Genomic DNA, 20,912 nt, shown 5'->3' with positions numbered 1-20,912 from the left:
CTCAATCCCATGATCTCGAGATCGCGACCTGAGCTGAAACCAAGAATTGGGACACTTAACCAACTGAGCCATCCAGGCGCTCCTAAAGTTAGCATTTTAAATGGACTCTTGCTTTTCCCACTTTGCTCCTCTTATGTGGTAAAGCCAATATGTCCTTTTTGACTTCTTATTTGTAGTTAGTTTAATCGAATGTCTTCTGGTTTTAGTGCTGTTAATCCCATTTTAAAGATTAAAGGATTTGTACATTGTTTTAAAAAAAAAAAGACCATATTGAAAACATTCATCTTAGCAATTTCCAATAAAATGATAAACCTGATTTTAATCTACTACTGATTTTTACCAAACTTTTAAAAAGCTTTAGTTTATGAAATAGGATCACAATTCCTCTTCCCAGTTACTAACGCCCAGACTGTTTCAAATTCCCAAGCCGGAAGCCCAAAATATCATGCTGTAGGATTTTATGAGTTAGCGTCTGCCGTGTTCCTCTGCAAAGGAGCCAGGATGACCCCAACATTCTTCTCTTCACTCTCATAGCTATACAAATCATGCTTTTCGATATATTCTTGGACGAGGTCTGGTACCAAGTAGCGAATGCTCTGGCCCCTTCTGAGGGCTCGTCGGATCTTGGTGGATGAGATGTCATTGGTGATCCATTCATTTACCAGGTGAATGTTGTTCCGGTGTTTCCACAGCGCATCAGACTCATAGATGAATTTCTGAGCATCATTTCCAGCCCGAGTAATACATACGAGCCCATAGTCTCCCACAATCTGGGTAATATCCTCACTCTTCCACAGATTGGGAACAGCAAAGGACTCCAATAAATCTGCCCCACACAGCAGCTTTACCTTTGGCACATCTGGGAAGAAGAAAACACAGCCTCAGGGTCTGCTTTGCTAATAATTCCCGGCATCAAATTGAACACAACAATGTGTTTTCCTGGCTAGAGGGTTCGTAGTTTTGATCAGAATCAGATTCTCAAAAGAGATCAAAGATACCACAACGGTTAAGGACCACTTCAGGAGAAATAAGCTCAAGGTGCCCTTTCCTCTCCTTCCCTCCCTCTCTTCAAAAACTAACAAGGGGCATTTTCCAGGCACTCACAAATACTGAATATGAAATGAAATTACAAAGGGGGTCTTGCTCAGCTCTGGAATCTTATCTACTCTAGTCGGTAAGTCTTGATGAAATATACGGACCTTTTGGTTTTGGCTCTAGCAATTTCTTTTGACTGAAATCTTGCCTTTGTTCAGCCCACTTCCTTTTCTGTCCGGGCCTTCCCGGTATAGGTGAGTCCTGCTGGCGATCACAGCTCCCAGCCTCCAGTTTCTCCTGATGGTGTCTATAAAACAACAAAACAATAGAACATTTCTCTTCTCACAACATTCAACTGAAACACTCTGTCTCTGGACATTCCTCAGAGCCTCTGACCCAATGTTAAGGCTGTGTGATATTAAAAACATTTAACCACAGAAACACCTGATGCCTGACCAGTCGGAATGGATGCTGGCCAGCGGTGCTGGGGACTGGCTCTTGGGAACAGAAAACAAGGAGATCCTGGGACAACAACAGATGGTGGCTATTACTATTCGAAGCTTTATGTGTGTGTCATAATAACAAGAGCTAACATTAGTTTTTTATCATGTGCTAAGCACTACACTAAGTCCTTTGCATGGATCACTTGATTTAATTTTTTCAACATTCTGTGCCATAAATATTATTATTGTTATTATTATTCCCCTAATGGAGGGAAGTGAAGGCTTAGAGCTGCAACTCCAGCTCTTGGTAGATTCCCCGGGACATAGGAGGCATTCATTAACAATCTGATTGAGTGAATGTTTTGGTTATTATAAAGCAACTCTTTCACTGCCCACTATTATAGCAGAATTATTATCCCCATTGAGAGAGGAGAACTCTAATTTGCCCAAGGCCATTCTTTTTTTTTTTTTTTAAAGATTTTATTTATTTATTTGACAGGGACTGCCAGCAGAGAGGGAACACAAGCAGGGGAAGTGGGAGAGGAAGAAGCAGGCTCATAGTGGAGGAGCCTGATGTGGGGCTCGATCCCATAACGCCGGGATCATAACCTGAGCCGAAGGCAGATGCTTAACCGCTGTACCACCCAGGTGCCCCCAAGGCCATTCTTTTTAAGTAGGCTCCACACCTAGCACTGAGCCCAGTGTGGGGCTTGAACTCTCGACTGTAATATCAACAGCTGAGCCGAGATCAAGAGTCAGACTCAACTGCCTGAGCCACCCAGGTGCCCCTGCCCAAGGCCATTTAGCTTATAAGTAGCAGAGCCAGTATTTGAACCCCAGCAGTCTGGTTCCAGAGCCTATACTCCTGACCATTGAGGAGTGTGGCTGGACCTAGTAATGGAGAGCCACAAGGCCAAGGATAAGGTCCTAGAGGGGACAAGTGCCTGAGGCCTGCAAGGAAGGGACCAGGCAGGACTTATGTGCAGCTTGCTTCTGGATTGGCAGCAACTGTGAAGTTACCCAAATAACATGAGCTACGGTTGAGGAAGCCAAGTGTGGCTCCTCTGTGCCCCTAACTCCTTGCCCTCTTGAGCAGCCGAGATAATATGTAATGGACAGTGAGGCTGCTGTGGAGCCAGAGAGGGAAGGCTGGGTAAGGTGGGCATGCAGAGGCCTGGTGTTTGACGGGAGAACTGCTGGCCAATGAAGAGGGAACATCTTTTCCCTGCCAATCCTGAAAAGTCACCCTTCTTCTTAAGTTGCTGTGTGGCATACTGTCTGCTGGCTCGGTGTCCAATCCTGCCCTAAACACACTTCCCAGAGGTCCTTGCGGCATTTTCTCGATGTGACAGAGACTCTGCTGATGAGACGCACTCACGAGAGACTCGGAAGGAAGAAGGGAGACAGAAGCCATCTTTCTGGGCTGTAGAGCCCGAGAAGTAATCTCTTACAGCGCAAGCGTGGTGGCCAGACTCCATATTCCGCCGTCCAATTGGCAACTTTGGGAGCCCGGGGCAGCTGAACCGCAGTTTTGTGGTGGCAGAGGCAGAAACAGCTTCCTGAACCCGACTGCAGCGAAGGAGGTATGACCTTGGAACAAACCCGACTTCCCTGCCGCCAGCCCCTTGACACTCCTGCACGAGCACCTAAATGCCTTTCTGCTTAGAACACTCAGAGTGGTTTTGGGGCACTGGCTGGCTCAGTGCATTCAGCGTCTGACTCTTGATTTCAGCTCAGGTTGTGATCTCAGGGTCAGGGGATTGAGCTCTACGGCTGGCTCGGCGCTCATCGTGGAGTCTGCTTGAGGACTCTCACTCTCCCTCTGCTCCTCCCCCAAGTCCTGCTCTCTCTCTAACAAACAAACAAATAAATATCTTAAAAAACAAACAAACACCACTCAGAGTGGTTTCTATTTCCTGTTGAAACCCTAACTGATATGTTTAGAACCAGAGGAATCAGAGCTCTAAGAACAGACATAAGACATGAAGGTTTTTCAGAAAGCTCTTTGATACTCAAGATAATAATAAGTAACAATCAGATGTTACTCACTCTAGTTTCTGAATCCTCACCTGGAACTGTTTCAAAGGTGCGAGCACAGAGATCTGGGACAACCCCCGTCTGTGGTCATGGAAGCAGCACGTAAAAGGAGGGCTGTCCATGACCATGCACCACGCTTCTCTCTTTTAGACTTAAGAAGATTAATGACAACGTCTCACGACTTTGCCTTTCTCATCCACGGCACAGACAGGCCAGGCAGCTTCTCTATGTATTCTCTCTTGTAGAGATACACATAGCAACAAGCATGCAAACATCTCAAAACATGATGAAAGGCATAAAGTCTAAGGAACCCCCACGGGCTGCTGCTGTGCTCCACACCCAAGAAATAACCTACATCGCAAGCCCTCCCGACCTGAGTCACAGTTTGCAAATCTGTATTTCACAGACACAGGCAGCAGTGAGACACGGCAAGAAGCCCCCAGCCCACTCCCGCGGAACTGACAGCTGATTCCCCACGACTACCTTAGCACCTTAACGGTCTCCACCCACTCCTTCTGCAGACTTTCCCACGTGTCAACTTCCACCCACTCTGAATTCTTGGTGGCGAGTTCTGCCATGATAACTCGGTGATGGGCAGAGATGAGTCCTTTCTTCTTATATGCATCACCAACGGGAGAGATTATGCCTTTGATAACTCTGTATTTTCCTGGATAAAGAGTCAGATTTGATGTGAGGTGTAACAAGTGAGATTTTATGCACAGGAAATATCATCAATATGATTGTATAACAGACCATTTTTAAGCATATCATCAAATGGTTTTATACCAGACCATTTTTTTAAAAACAGGGAGTCGGGTTCATTCACACATTCATTTATCAACGAGGTAAAACAACATAGAAGTCACCATTTTAAAGTGCACCATTCAGTGGCATCAAGCACATTCACACTGCTGTGCAGTCATCACCACTGTCCGTCTCCAGAACTTTCTCATCTTCTCCAACCGAAACTCCGTCCCCACGAAACACTAACTCCCCATCCCCCTGCACAATGTAAATTTCAATATTGCCAAATTGCCTTGTAAAAAGCCTTAATCGATGTGTATTGTCCACCCCAAACCTGATACTTGACACTACCAAGTTTAAACATTTTTGTTGATGTGATGGGCAAAACAGATCTCGTTTTTTACCTTCGTTCCCTGAGTATTAGGATTATTAGTGAGTCTGGGCACCCACTGATCTATCTAGCAGCACGTGCACAATCATCTATGTAACAAAACACATTACGCAGGGGAGGAAATGGTTTTCCTCAACCCTCCTTGGGTCCCTGGCTGGGTCTGAAAATAAAACTGACAAAGACAGAAAAACAGAAGAAAAATGTAGAAATTTATTTAATAGGTTTATGTGATATGGGTGCCTTCGTAAGGAAATGAAGACCCCAAGAAACAGTCAAACCTGAGTATTTTTATCCAGGTTTGGTGAGGAGTGGACAGTCATCAAGAAATATGATAAGGCAAAGAGTACGAGGTAAGTGTAGTAAACTCGGGGAAGTTTAGCAAGGCCCGTTAGTTTAGATTCTTCTAGGCATCCCTCTGTCCTTAGCAATAAGGATGCTCTTTTCCTCCCAGTATATGGAGGGCACCTCTCACATCAAGGTTTTATGAGCTGCTTCAGGGGAGAACAGTGTGGAGGAGGTCAGAGGGACCTTCCTGATTCTGCCATTTTTTCAAACTCCTTCAACTTAAAATACCCAACATGCCAGAGTGCCATATTTTGGGGTAGTGCCCTGTTCCTACCTGTTCCGTTCATGTAGTCCTTGGCCAGCTCAAATAGCCGGAGGTGCATGTTGGTGATAGGATTGAAGGAACCACAAGCAAGGAGAACCACTTCTGTCTTCTCTGAATTTTCCATGCTAAGAATTTGAAGTTGTTGAACTGAATGGCAAATTCTGACACTTTGCTTATGGTCTGCAAAGGAAAAAGGAAACAAGTTCAGTTCTAGGCCTTTAGATGTCCTACCTTCCAAGGGGATGGACAAAAACCCGTGGCTTCAAAGACAAAGATAGTCCCATTCTCCGCCCTTCCTTTTCAGAGTGCATTTGCAGCTCCTGCCGTACAGAGATGGGATCTTCTTCCTCCTCTTTGTGACTTGCTTTGGACAAAACAATGTGGCAGACATAACCATGTGCCGGTTCTGAGCCAGGCCTTTGAGGCTTTGCACACTTCCACCCTCTTCTGGACTCCTGCCTCTGCCATGAAAACAAGTCGGGGCCGGCCTGCTGGAGGATGACAGACCACGTGGGAGAGAGCTCGTACACCTGCTGATGGACAGCCAACCACACCAGCTATGTGGCAGGGGCCATCCTGCACCAGCCAAACCACAGATGACATGCTCAGACACACAGGCAAGCCCCAGCGAGATTAGCTGGGCCGGGCTTACATCAACAAGCCCACAAGCTGACCCTAGACTCATGAGCAAAAATGAATGTTTATAATTGTATGCTGCCAAACTTTTGTGATGCACTACTGTGGTCACAGTTAACTGATATAATGACATTATCAACTACCAAATAAATAGGACTCCCTGACAACCTGCCCTTCAAAACAGTAGTCTGGGGGCACCTGGGTGGCTCAGTTGGTTAAGCATCTGCCTTCGGCTTGGGTCATGATCCTGGGGTCCTGGGATCCAACCTTGCATCAGGCTCCTTGCTCAGCAGGGAATTTGCTTCTCCCTCTTCACCTTCCTCTGCTCCTTCTCTCTCTCTAATAAATAAATTCTTTAAAAAAATAATAAGAATAGGGGCACCTGGGTGGCTCAGTCATTAAGCATCTGCCTTCGGCCCAGGGCGTGATCCCAGGGTCCTGAGATCGAGCCCCGTATCAGGTTCCCTGCTCTGCTGGGATCCTGCTTCTTCCTCTCCCACTCCCCCTGCTTGTGTTCCCTCTCTCGCTGGCTGTGTCTCTCTCTGTCATATAAATAAATAAAATCTTTAAAAAATAAGAATAAATAATAAGAATAAAATTAGGAATGCATTTCATTGTTTCCTAGCATCCAACACTGCTATTGAAAGTCTAATGCCATTCTGGGGCGCCTGGGTGGCACAGCGGTTAAGCGTCTGCCTTCGGCTCAGGGCGTGATCCCGGCGATCAGGGATCGAGCCCCACATCAGGCTCTTCTGCTATGAGCCTGCTTCTTCCTCTCCCACTCCCCCTGCTTGTGTTCCCTCTCTCGCTGGCTGTCTCTATCTCTGTCGAATAAATAAATAAAATCTTTAAAAAAAAAAAAAAAAAAAGAAAGTCTAATGCCATTCTGACTCTTGTTCCTTTTTTACATGACCTTTTCTTTTTGGCAGATTTGTGGGATGTCCTCTTTATCACCAGTGCTCTGAAATGGCAAAATGTTGTATCTTCGGGGGGGGTCTTTTTCATTCACTGTGCTGGGGGTCAGTTGAAGGGGTTCAGAATGTGCCACTTTGGCATGTGGATTATTTTGAGTGGAAGGCATTTGAGACCCTGCAGGCTCAAGAGAAACTTCTGCCCCTCCCTTAATTACATAGAAGAATCTAAATTGGGGGTCTTTCCCAGAATAAGGGTTATTAGCAGAGATAAATTTTATCTGAGGGACCCATCTGCATGGCAGGGCAAACATCTAATTACCAAACATCTGCTCTTCTTGCCACCCTGTGAGGTGCATTCCTTTCCTCTGAAATCCCAGACCCCCACTCCCTTCTCCTTAGCTCAGAATGCCATACTATGCCTCATTTTGTCTGACTGTCTTTGGAATTGCCATGTCTATACGGATTCCCCATATGTACTCTATTAAATTTGATTTTCTCCTCTTAATCTCTCTCATCTCAATTTGATTCTCAGTCCCCGAGCTAGAAAGACCTGAGAGAACAGGAATTCCTGCTCCCTGACACATGACCTTCCCATCCCTCAAAGTCAAATCACTCAGTTCTGGGTTATTATTATTATTATTATTTTGATAAGCATTCCTTATTAACCATCAAAATATAGTTTTTAAAACTAAAAAAGTTAAAAAATATTCTTATATATCCAAATTATGTTTCAAAATAATCATTCTGAGAGCTTATAAATATAATTCCAGTGATGCCAAATTGCTGAAAGCATTTTGGGAACTTTGGGGAATGACTTGTAGAGGTCAGACTATTTTTATAATTAACATAGAAATACCATAAATGGCAATAAACAAACAGTTGTATGACACTTTTTGACATATAAAATGCTTTCACACACATGATCATTTAATCTTCACCACACAAACACACAAAAATTTGGCCAAAGTCATTTGGCCTGTTGCAAAAAAATAAGCTATTGTTAGATATTTCATTTTTCCAGTTAATCTTCTTTCATTGGACATCTAGGTTTTTCTAATTTTTCAGTATTACAAACGTCTCAGAGAAAACAATGGGTCGAGAATGAGCTGGAAATTAAGGCTATACAGCACCTCGCTGTGCACTTCTAAGACGTGCCAATGCTGGGAAGACCTGCGTCAGGACCATTTATTTGTAGCCCGACAGTGTTTACATCCAACTGCCGGGGTGACCAACTCACTTCTGCTTAGATTCTATGCTCACCGGACAAAGCTAGGGAGTGGGGAACCAGGGCTAGCATCTCAGCGTCCTGACTCCCAGGCTGCCTCATCAAGAGGAAAAATAGGAGCTACACTGAGCTGTGCAGACTGGAAAATGATCCCTCCTAAGCTGAGAGGCTGAGGAATGTGACAGTTAACCCCCGAGGCAATGAGAACCTCTGAAGCTTTCTGAGCAATGGAGTGACAACAGGGGTCTATAAAAACACTGTTTTAGAAAAATAAGAAGACATGGGTACTTAAAACCTTTATTCAGTTTTACCAGCTTAACCAAATCACTTATGTGTCTTCAGTCTCCTCATCTGTAAAATAGAGACAATGACAACCAATTTCAGATACTTTGAGGATTAATTCTGATTAACAGCAAAGTGCTTAGCATATTGCCTAGCACAGTGTAAAAATAAATGCTAGCTGTTATTTATGAGGAAAGTGACAATACTGATAATGGTGATGCTAGGGGATTAATTGGATGGGGCCAAACAAGACAGGAAGGCCAGTTACAAAGTCATGAGTGCCTCAATTTAAGTTGTCAGTGAGAATGGAAATAAGAAACATTTATTCAATAAACATTTGAGGCTTTCTCCCAACAAAGCATAGTGGTAGGGATCAGAGAGACGCTAATTGTTGCTAAGAAATAAAGGACAGAAGGGTCAGTAATGCTCCACATGGAATCTTAAAAAAATGAGTTAATTCGTAAGAATGATTTAAATGTCCTTTCAATTATCAGCTCAAAGATGACGCTAGCGTTCACCAGAGGCTTGTTCCCACTCCTCCCATCACTATCCCCTAATTCCCATACGAAGTGCCATGGGATTATGGAGTGGTGGTGGATACAACATCTCCAAGAAATTCTTGGCCCACATGGAAACCAGGGTAACCTGCCCCTGGCAGAGCAGCTCCAGCCCTGCTCACCTCCAGTTTCAGGCACCACTCCCCTCAGGAGACTGAGCTGTGAGCAGCAAGAACAATAAAGCTGAGAACAGGAGGTATGGGTCCCCAAGGGAGCGGCCTGTTGTTCAGGGAAGGACAGAACAAAGATGCACTCAGGTTTCCAGGTCCTCCCCAGGGGAAAGGCTGGGGAAGGGGCTCGGGGAAGCTGATCTCTTAGCTAAAGGAAGCTTCCTCCCTTGTCACATTCAACCCATCTCAAATATCCAGCTCAGTTAATTCCCCACGAACAAGGCAACTTGAGCTCAGACCTTGAAAAGCACAGAAGAATTAAGTTACAGTGAGTGTCCACCATAGCCCAGGCTGGCTTTAGAACAGGATCTGCCCCTCTCCAAGGAAAAGTCCTTCCTCTGGATCACTGCAGAGTACCAGAGTACTTGTGCTGGGAAGGGGGACAAGCTGGGGACAAATGGGTGGAGAAGTAGTTTGGGAGCTCTAACAGGGCCGCTTTGGATCCTCCGTGCCTTGTTCCAGGTGCTCAAGGACCAGCGTCCCCATGATTCACTTCTGTCTGGCCCACACAGCGTATCACCTGCACTGCTGGCTGCCGAGGTCACGCCGGCTCAGGCTGTAAGTGTCCCTCCCCAGATCGCAATTACAAAAAACTTGTTTCTTCCTGAGACAGTCTTGACGTTTAACTAAAATTTACTTCCAATTTTTAAATCATTTTATAAAAAATTAAAGTATACTTGACATAATAATTACTGACTCTCTTAAGTTTTAAAAACCAGTATGTAAACATTAATGAAACATTTTGTAAATATTAAGCCAGTTTTTTAAACGTTAACATTTAAAAAAAATAGCTGGCTTTTCTTGTCACATTTCAGAAATGCTCAAAATGATTCAATCTATATCGGCTGTTAAAATAGTATGATTGACTTGACAACTGATCAGAATTTACACCCCTAAAAAGATGTTATCCCTTCCAAAATAGTCACAGTAGGCCTGTAACTATATCCTAGTTCTAGTTGTAACAACGTGCCATTGCCAGTCTGGGGGTATATTCTAAAACTATTTTTTTTTAGTATTTTCTTTCTTTTTTTTAAATAATACATGGTGTTTTTCAGTTGATGTGGCTGCTGTTTCTCTCAGTTGACAATTAGTTTTCAGGTTTTTGTTTTTGTTTTTTTAACTTATTTGACAGAGAGTGAGAGTGCACAAGCCAGGAGAGAGGCAGAGGGAGAGAGAGAAGTAGGCTCCCTGCTGAGCAAGAAGCCTGATGCAGGGCTCAATCCTAGGACCCTGGGATCATGACCTGAGCCAAAGGCAGACACTTAGCTGACTGAGCCATCCGGGTGCCCCGTAAATTTGGTTTCTTGAAGCCATTTTATCACTAAAGAAGTAATGTAAAATATAACTCGCTGTGTCCCATGCAGGCAAGTGACAGTGTTCTTGTTCGGAATCACCGCTCTGGTCCTCCAGTTGTATGTTCTGCTAAGGTAAGTTCTTTCACCAGCCAACCCCCTTACCTGGCAGCCCAGTCTTACCTCTGGAGATGGTTGGGATGTGCTCTGTGATTCCTGTTATGTGTTTAACTGCAGCCTGCCCCATTGTTTTTGCCCCTCTTATCAGTGGTAGTCACCTGCTTCGCCTCTTTGAAAAGCAAAAAATCTCAATACCAAAAGAATAGCTGGGAATAGGGCAGATTGAGTTTACCTTAATTAACACGATTTCTCCTAGCACAAGAAGCCACGAAATGGGAGAACAAGGGCACCAACGTTTCAATCTATGGATTCCCTAGAGACCAGTCCTGACAGTCCCGCATGAGCTAACGTCTGCATGGCTGAGGGTGACACAGACATATGTGACCAGATTATGACTTGATATATTATTTCAGATTCTATGGAGGACATTAGGCTTGCAGAAGAAGTCAGCTAATAACTGGACAAATAAAGCAAATGCCATTTGATACATTCAAAAAAAATTGCAGCTCTAAAAATGTGGAAATTCTAAAACAATCTGAAAACGGAGAATCTACTTAAGTGACAAGAAAGAAAGCGAAACTGTGACACTCACTGTAATTAGCCTAATTTAAACTTGCCAACGTCTGTCATAGGAGTTTTGTGTGCACTAAGGCCTACTTCCTTACTCCAGAAGGCCAGCATTTCCACAAGATATATATATATATTTTTAAAGAATTTATTTATTTGACAGAGAGACAGCCAGCCAGCGAGAGAGGGAACACAAGCAGGGGGAGTGGGAGAGGAAGAAGCAGGCTCCCAGCAGAAGAGCCTGACATGGGGCTCGATCCCAGAACGCTAGAATCACGCCCTGAGCCGAAGGCAGACGCTTAATGACTGAGCCACCCGGGTGCCCCTCCACAAGATATTTTCTTACCAAAATATCTGGTTAACATGAATTTGAAAGATGGTAAACACTATTTGTCCACCGATTGTAAATATTAACAACTCTTCATATTACTTGTGGGCTGTTTTTGTACTATTAATTTGCAGTCATGGTAAAGGAACCAAGGTTATTAAATGAGTTGTCTGCAGCCAAATGAACCTCGGGCCAGAATTAGGGTTAGAATTCAATGGTTAGTGCCTTCTGGTATTGTACTTATAAGGGTGAATTTCTTCTAATAATTGATAAATTAATGTATGACCCAGGGTATTGCTTTTAGGCCCAGATCTTCCCGATACTGCACGCAACCTCTTCTTACCAACTTGGCTGGCAATATCATCTTTACCTTCTTCACAACCGGTAAGTGTGCGTTTATCAAGCACTTACTAAGTGCCTATTATTTGCCGGACATCACCAAACCAAAAATGGGTAAGATAGGACTTCCTGCTCTTAGGGAGCTCAGACTGAAATTTAAGAAAAAATTCACATTTAAAATTCAGGTGAAATTTTTTGTAAGTTCCTTAGTAACTGTTCTGGTTGTCCTGAAATTTGAGTATGAAACCAAATTAAGTTAAATACAAATACGCTATGGTGGTAGTATAAAATTCTTTAGTTATAATATAAAAAAATACCAGATTCATTTAATAAATGGTTACTTGACAGGAGCTAATACTGTGTAGAAAACCAGGGACCTCAACGATTTGAAATAAAAAAGGGACAGAGAAGCACTGGACTCTGAAACGTGAAGTTTTAGGAATATCTTAATACATTTTTATTATATTTTCCTACGTGTGTACTTGTAAGAGCAATGCGTGATTGAAATAAAAACTATGTCTAAGTTTTTTTTAATTTTTAAAAAGATTTTATTTATTCATTATTCATTTGAGAGAGAGAGAGAGGGAGCAAGCGAGCACAAGTGGAGGGGAGAGGGAGAGGGAGAAGCAGACTCTGCACTGAGCAGGAAGTCCGAGGAGGGGCTCAATCCCAGGACCCTGAGATCATGACCTGAGCTGAAGGGAGATGCTTAACCATCTGAGCCACCCAGGTGCTCCATCTAAGATTTTTTTTTTTAAAGATTTATTTATGTATTTGAGAGAGAGAGAGAGTGTGTGCGCAGGGGAGGAGGTGGAGGGGCAGAGGGTGAGGGAGAGAAGCAGACACAGGGCTCAATCTCACGACCCTGAGATCACGACCTGAGCTGAAATCAAGAATTGGACGCTTAACCATCTAAGCCACTCAGGAGCCCCTAAAAATTTTTTTAAAGATTTTATTTTTTTAATCTCTACACCGAATGTGGGGCGCAAACTCACAACCCCAAGATCAAGAGTCGCATGCTCCACCAACTGAGCCAGCCAGGCACCCCTAAAATTTTTTTAATGAAAAAATAGTTATTGAGGGGCGCCTGGGTGGCTCAGTCAGTGACGTGTCCAACTCTTGATCTCAGGGTTGTGAGTTCAAACCCCATGCTGGGCTCTGTGCTAGGCTCCTCCCTGGGCATGGAGCCTACTTAAAAAAAAAACTTGGTACAGTCAGTTAAGCGTCTGCCTTTGGCTCGGGTCATGATCTCCCAGTCCTGGGACTGAGTCCTGCATTGGGCTTCCTGCTCAGCGGGGAGCTTGCTGCTCTCTCTCCCCCTCTGATCCTTCCCACCACTTGTTCTCTCTCTCTCTCTCTCAAAGAAATAAATAAAATCTTAAAAAAAAAAAAAAAAGCTGTTGAATGTCTTAGACACTGTTCTAGAGTCTCNTGCTGAATTCCAGATCCACAAGAGGCAACATATGTGACAGTGGGAAGTACTGGCTTTGGAGACAGAGGGAGGCCAGCTGAAACATTCACTCCACGACAGGAGCTACCTAACTTCTCTGAGCTTCCTGCTCCTTGTTTATAAAATGGAGATAAGGGCGCCTGGGTGGTTCAGCGGACCAAGCGTCTGACTCCTGATTTCAGCCCAGGTCATGATGTCAGCTCAGGTCAAGATCTCAGGGTCGTGGGACTGAGCCCTGTGTGGGCCTCCTTGCTCAGTGGGGAGTCTGCTTAGGATTCTCTCTCTCCCTCTGCTCCTATCCCCCCCATACTCTCTCTCTCTAAAATAAGTAAGTAAATCTTTTAAAAAATAAAGTGGAGATTAAAAAATACCTGCTTCAGGTTTGCTAAGGTTTAAATGAGATAACAGAATCGTGAAAAAAGCAGTCAGAGTTCTTATCACCAGCAATGCCAATAGTAAGAACACAACCCATGTCAAAGGAAAACCTTAGGCTGGCTGGGTTTTGGGCATCTGTGTCCCATGGGAGGGAAGCGAGGAAACAGCCTCTATTTAGGTTTGCATTCAAGAATGTTTTTCTGAGATAATTACACCCAGTAAATGGATGCTGCTCTGCTGTCCTTCTAGGTTTTACTGTGCTGCTTACGCATATGGAACCAGTCCCGCAGGCACTAAAGAGGATGTTTGCCGTATTTGGTGTGGGATCCTTTGGTGAAGGAGCCTGTACCATGGTGTTAACAGTTCTGGCAACTGACTGTGTGTGTTTTTAAATACTGAATTTCTCAAGGGCTTATCTTAATCTGAAAGCATGTCTGTATATAATACACCATCAGTCTTCAATATTTATTTTCTCCTCACTAAAAATAGAGATATGTAGAGACAGAATTCCTAATTAGACACATGTCACAGTTAAAACACTTCACCAGGGGAAGTTTAAAAATTCCATGAGAGATTTTTCTTTTTGTGTGTGAATTCCACTTAACTAGACTCAAAAAAAAAAAGAAGAAAAGAAAAGAAAAAAGAAAAGAAAAGAAAAAGAAAAAGCTAAGCTATCAATCAGCAGTGGAAGTGCTGGCCTACATTTGGTGCAGTGGGCAGCAAGCCTTATAGCTCTTGCTAATAAGCAGATGCCACTGTTTAAATCCTTTGGCAAAAGTATTGTCGATACGGGTTCCAATCAAAAGACAAGTATTCCTCACAGTGCTTTTTCCTCCCAAATACAGGAAAAAACGACCCCTGAACTTTACTACTTGTCTGTGCTGCTGGCAACGAGCAGCTTGGTTTCTACAGGTAAGCAACACTTCCCAAGTAACCTACCCTAGGGTTGTCACCGTGCCAGCAGAAGCCCTGGTTCCTCCTAAAGCAAGAGCTCCAAGAAGCAAAGGAGTATAAAAGCAAAGTAAAGAGAAAGCACAGAGGGTTAGAACGGGAAGTAAAAAGCCATTCTTTTCACATGATTTCCAGTTCGTTTAATTAGATCCCTTCTTCATCCTGCAGTGCTTTTCTCGGGCCTGGGGCTGAGCTGGCTGGCCAGTGTGGCCTGCACACAACCAGACACTAAACCAATGGTCTGACTCGGGTACGTGAGCCCTCTGGTCTCCTGCCTCACACAGACGTCTTCGGCAGGTGAGCCAGTCCCAGCAGCATTGCCACCTGACCGCTGCAGGCAAGCAGCAGCTCATCTCCTACCCTGCTACTCCTGAGTGAAATGGTTAGCTGACATCAAGCTGTGACAACAGGAAGCACATCAAAACCAGTCATCTGAAAGAAAGTTGTCTTTAAGTATTGATTACCACCGACAATGGATAAAAAGGAACAGTTCAACCCAAATCACTGGAGTAACATCACAACCAAATTTACCCCAAATAAAGAAACTCTATTAAATACTTTCAAGATCACTGACTTTCTGGGGCAGTCGTTAAGCGTCTGCCTTCGGCTCAGGGCGTGATCCCAGAGTCCTGGGATGGAGCCCCGCATCGGGCTCCTCTGCTGGGAGCCTGCTTCTCCCTCTTACACTCCCCCTGCTGTGTTCTCTCTCTCGCTGGCTGTCTCTCCCTCTCGGTCAAATAAATAAATAAAATCTTTTAAAAAAAAAAAGATTACTGACTTTCTGAATCTCGTTTCATGAAAATATTACCATCAGCTGGATGGTTGCTACAGAAACAAGTACTGAAAAGGAAGAAGGAAAATATAAATCTTAGTAATGAACAAAGGTTTAGGTATAGTTTCAAAAGGATACAGTGATTAAGATGGTATATTTGAACAATCTGTTCTTTAAAAATGTAGTGGGAAATTTTAGAGTAAAAATAACTACAATCTTCTCCATACGGGTGACAATAATCTTCTGCATCGTGACAGGCAGTGTTGTCTAGAGAAAATAACTAATTGACCCACATAATGTTCATCTTCCTGCTTTTCCTGTGTGTATTCACAGATTCTGAGGTATTTTAAGTAGGAGCTAGTTAATCACAGATGCTCTCAATGTTTTCAGGAAGTGAAGACAACTCTATTTCTTGAGGAAAAGAACTATCTATTGGCAGGAGGATCAAATTCAATATAAACATCTCCCAACACATCTATGACGGGCACAGACCTTCACAAGTGGGAATGACTGTTCTCCACCTGCTTCTTTATTCAGGGGACACCTGCTGGAGGAGAAGTTACCTAACAAACACACTACCCATCTAGCATGCTGACATTTCTAAGTGCTTTCCACATCTCAGACATAGTGCGGACACTTATGAATTAGAAACCTGATTTGGCGGTGGGGGGCTGGGTGGCTCAATCGGTTGAGTGTCTGATTTAGGCTCAGGTCATGATCCTGGGGTCCTGGGATCAAGCCCCACACTGGGCTCCCTGCTTGGCGGGGAGCCTGCTTCTCCCTCTCCCTCTGCCCCTCCCCACCACTTTTGCTCTCTCTTGCTTGCTCTATCTCAAATAAATAAAATCTTTAAAAAAAAGAAAAGAAAGGAACCTGATGGAGATGCCTGGCTGGCTCAATAGAGCATGTAACTCCCAGTTTCTGGGTCATGAATTCAAGCCCCACACTAGGGTTAGAGAGTACTGTAAAAAATAAAATTAAGGAGCACCTGGGTGGCTCACTCGGTTAAGCGTTGAACTCTTGGTTTCAGCTCAGGTCATGATCTCAGGGTTGTAAGACTGAGCCCTGTATCGGGCTCCATGCTCAGCACAGAGTCTGCTTGGATTTCTCTCTCTGCCCTTCCCCGCTGTGTGCTCCCTTTCTCAAATAAATAAACAAATCTTTTAAAATAAATTAATTAATTAAATTTTTAAAAATTGTCCAAATTCACAGCACCTGGCTGGCTCAGTTGGTAGAACATGAGACTCTTGATCTCCGGGTTGTGAATTCAAGCTCCACACTGGCCATAGAGCTTACATTAAAAAAAATAATAATAAATTAAATAAATAAATAAATAAATAAATAACAAGCATACATACCCCAGAAAGAAATAAGATATGTATGCTAACTAGCTGGAATTTAAACAAAAACTTGGAGGGGCCCCTGGGGTGGCTTAGTCAGTTAAGCAACCAACTCTTGATTTCAGCTCAGGTCATGATCTTGGGGTCCTGGGATCAAGCCCCTTGTTGGGTCTGAGGGGAGTCTGCTTGTCCCTCTGCCCCTCCCCCTGCCCATGCTCTTTCTCCCAAATAAATAAATAAAATCTTAAAAAAAAAGAAAAAAAAGTTAACATGGAACTCCTAGCATACTGTTTCCAGGGTCTTTCCACCCTCAGATGTGATGTTAGGGAACTTGGATTTTATCCTATAAGGAATGGGGATGTATTTGAGGGTCTCAAGAGGAAGTGACGTACCAGTGAACTTTAGAAATCATTCTCATGTATTCATCATAGTTCAGCAAATATTTCTGAACAATCGCTTTGCTGTAGATGCCGGGAATAAAGCAGTAAACAAAACTGTCAAAATTCCTGATCCACATGGAGCTTACATGCCAGCACTGGGAGATGAACAATGATCAAAATACACACATACACTCGGCATACTAAATAATGGGGCTGTGAGGAAAACAAAGCAGGGCAAGAGGGTGAGGAGAGGTGCAATTCCAAGTAGGGTGCTCAGGAAAGGCCTCAACGAGTGAAATCTGAGCAAAGAATTAAAAGAGGCAAGGGAGTGACCCATGCAGATTTCTGAAGGAAGAATGTCCTAAGCAAAGGTAACATGCAGAATCCGTGAGGCAGAAGCATGCCAGTCGTACTCCAGGAAGAGAGAAACCAGAATGGCTGAGTCAGAGTTCACAGACGAAAGGTGTAGCAGATGTAGTCAAAGAGGTGAAAGGGAGCCCCTACGGGGTTTTGAGCAGAGGAGTGACATGATCTAACAGATTTTTAAAGGATCTTTCTGGCTGTTGAAGTTGAGAACAAAATGTAGAGAGAAAAAAGGGTGGAAGCAGGGAGACCAGACAGGAAGCTACTCCAGTCAGCCAGGTGAGAGTTGATGCTGCCTTGGCCCCGGGTGGCAGCAGCAGAAGTGGTGACAAGGCACCGGAGTCTGGAAATATTATAAACGCAGAGCCAGTGCGATTGCTGATGAATGGAATATGGGCTGTGAGAGAAAGAGGAGTCAAGAATGACTCCAAAAACATCTAGCTTAAGCAACTGAAAGAATACAGTTACCTTTCACTGAGAACAGAAAGATGGCCAGGTTTAGGGGAGAAGACCAGCAGTTCAGTTTATACAGAAGTTACATTTGCGATGTCCACTAGATATCCAAATGCTCATGGTAAGTAGGCAAGTGGAGAACAGAGCCAAGTTCAGGGGAGAAGTGTAGACTAGAGATTTACCAGAGATTTGGGGTCATCTGCACATAGATGGTATTTAAATCATGAGACTGGATGACACTACGCAGTGAGTGAAGACAGAATGGATCACAAGTATGGGCATCTCCTGGGGGTGGTTAAACATGCAGAATCACAGGCCCTCCCCGAGGCCTGCCGATCCAAAATCTGCGTCTTAACAAGATGCCCAGGTGCTCTGGATGATTCTTTAAGGTTCGCAAAGCACTGCTTGGGGGCACTCCGTCAGTTCAGATGCGAGACAGTGAAGGGCAGTAACAGAGGGATGACATCAAGCGTTCACAAGTGCATCGGCCGGCTGAATGGAGGAGAGACGCAAACGCAGGGAGGAGGAGGAGATTTCTGACTTAAGTGACTGGGGAGACGGCGTGCCACTAGTCGACGAAGAATGCTAGAGGAAGTGTGGAGGGAAGGCACATAGAGGCCACTGTTTTATGGGTATTGAATTTGAGGACACTTTGGACATCCAAGTAGAGATCTCACAGGCAGACAAACTTAGAGAGACTAGAACCCAGAGAGATATTAAACACTCTCTTCGGGAGATATCATGACTAAGAGAAGGTTGTCTATTTTTTTTTTTGAAGAATTACACTATTGGTAGGTTGAAGAAGTCACAGAAGCTTCGAGAAAGTGAATAATTGAAGGAGGAAGGTCCTTAAGGAGACTACAGAGAAAGGATTTTAGATACAAAGTAAGAGAATAGCTTAAAAATAATGGGGAGAGGGGCACCTGGCTGGCTCAGTCAGTGGAACATACGACTCTTGACCTCAGGGTCATGAGTTCAAGCCCCAGGTTGGGTGTAGAGTTTATTTAAAAAAACAAAACAAAACAGGGGTGCCTGAGTGACTCAGTCAGTTAAACATCTGCTTTCAGCTCAGGTTATGATCCCAGGTTCTGGGATCCATCCCCGAGTTAGGCTCTCCGCTGAGCAGGGAGTCTGCTTCTCTGTCTCCCTCTGCCCCTCCCCTTGGCTCCTGCTTTCTCTCTCAAATAAATAAATAAAATCTTTAAAAAAACAAAAACAAAAAACAAAACAAAAACATTAAAAAATAATAATAATGGGGAGAGATGAAAATATACGTCCACACAAAGAATTATATGGTTTGGCTTTATACATGAGAGCCAAAAACTGGAAACAACTCAATGTGAATCAAGAGATGAATGAATAGGGGCGCCTGGGTGGCTCAGTCGTTAAGCACCTTCGGCTCAGGGCGTGATCCCAGAGTGCTGGGATCGAGCCGGGCATCGGGCTCCTCTGCTGGGAGCCTGCTTCTTCCTCTCCCACTCCCCCTGCTTGTGTTCCCTCTCTCGCTGGCTGTCTCTCTCTCTCTGTCAAATAAATAAATAAAATCTTTAAAAAAAAAAAAAAGAGATGAATGAATAAGTGAATGAATGAGTAAGCAAAGTTGGTATAGCCATATAACAGAACACTATGGAGCCATAAAAAGGAACTACTGATATAAACAACATGGATGAATCTCATTATTTTGAACGAAAAGAGCCACATACAATAAGACACACATGATATGATTCCAGTTATATGAAATTTTAGAATAGATTACTTAATCTATAATGATAGAAGGTAGATCAGCAGATGCCTGGGGTCGGGAAATTGACAGAAGAGGGGCAGAAAGCTATAGGGTTTCTACTTATGGTATCCTCATCTGATCTGTGTGCTCCTCACTGAGTGGCAATACCTTCATTCATTGTCTTTGGATGGACCTCTTCCTTATAAATGGATGTTCAATTATGCTTATTAAACTGAAATCATGATGACAATGACAACTAACATTCGTGGAGTTCTTTCTCTGTGCTCAGCAACAGGCTAAGCACTCATATAACCTGTACAACATTCCAGTGAAGTAGGTACTATCTCCTTTAAAAAAAAAAAAACTTTTATTTATTTGAGAGAGAGAGAGAGAGAGAGAGAGAGAGAGAGAGCACGTGAGCAGAGACACGAACGCATGTGCGGGGTGGTCAACCAGACTCCCTGCTGAGCCAGGAGCCTGATGCCCCTAGATTCCAGGATCCTGAGATCATGACCTGAGCCAAAGTCAGACGCTTAACCCACCAAGTCGCCCAGGCACCCCTCTCTTTTTATTTTTATTTTTTTAAAGATTTTATTTATTTATTCAACAGAGATAGAGACAGCCAGAGAGAGAGGGAACACAAGCAGGGGGAGTGGGAGAGGAAGAAGCAGGCTCATAGCGGAAGAGCCTGATGTGGGGCTTGATCCCATAACACCAGGATCACGCCCTGAGCTGAAGGCAGACGCTTAACCGCTGTGCCACCCAGGCGCCCCTCTCTTTTTATTTTTTAAGTGTATTATTATTTTTTTTTTTAGTAATCTCTACATCCAATGTGGGGCTCAAACTCACATCCCTGAGATCAAGAGTTGCAGGTCTTTCTCACTGAGCCAGCCAGGTGCTCCGACCATCCCTTTTTTAAACAAACATGAAAAAATTAAAGCTGAAAGAGATTGATTAGCTTGCTCAAGATCTCATAGTTTGTGTAACAACCTTGACACTAAAAATTCATGGTCTTAACCATGACACAAGCTTACAATGGCACAAGCTATCTACTGGTAGAGATTTAAAAGAGGTCTACAATTCAGAGAGCCTTTGGCTCATGTACTTGTTAGCCACTCAAACTTCCCCAGCCTCAGCATTTTCCCTACCTAGCTGAAGCAACCTGCACTCTCTGGGCTTCCATCCCAAGTGCAAGTCAAAATGTCCTAAAACCCTCCAGCTGCCAAGTAGTATTTATACGGTTTCCCAGTTATGACTCCCAGCTCTGAGGTTATTTTCCCCAATGCTCTCTCCAGTGACAATCTACCTAACACGTTATTCCCATTTTTCCAGTTTCTTCTCTTCCCTCCCCACGCTCCTCCAAAGCCTGGGTTCTGTTTTTGTTTGAGAACTGCAACCCAAACCAATTTCTCTTA

General features: G+C 43.8%; 1 protein-coding gene across 4 annotated transcripts in view; it reads right to left on the bottom strand.

The window, feature by feature from the left end:
- Positions 1–252: 252 nt before the first annotated feature.
- Positions 253–20,912, bottom strand: part of NMNAT1 (nicotinamide nucleotide adenylyltransferase 1) — a 22,244-nt gene continuing 1,584 nt past the window's right edge. For 3 of the 4 annotated variants that reach the window (XM_008694746.2, XM_008694747.2, XM_008694748.2), the window contains 4 exons: positions 5,270–5,440; positions 3,999–4,182; positions 1,200–1,342; positions 253–859 (listed from right to left, as the gene is read on the bottom strand). In XM_008694746.2, the coding sequence (XP_008692968.1) occupies positions 459–859; positions 1,200–1,342; positions 3,999–4,182; positions 5,270–5,384 (843 nt within the window). In that variant the 5' untranslated portion in view covers positions 5,385–5,440 and the 3' untranslated portion in view covers positions 253–458. The remainder of the gene's footprint in view (positions 860–1,199; positions 1,343–3,998; positions 4,183–5,269; positions 5,441–20,912) is intronic. The other variant, XM_008694749.2, reaches the window with a different exon arrangement.

Source organism: Ursus maritimus, unplaced genomic scaffold (assembly GCF_017311325.1).
Source record: "Ursus maritimus isolate PB19 unplaced genomic scaffold, ASM1731132v1 scaffold_32, whole genome shotgun sequence".
In the NCBI taxonomy this organism is placed as follows: domain Eukaryota; kingdom Metazoa; phylum Chordata; class Mammalia; order Carnivora; family Ursidae; genus Ursus; species Ursus maritimus.
The sequence above is the reverse complement of the archived record's forward strand: the minus strand, read 5'-3'. Positions and strand labels throughout refer to the sequence as shown.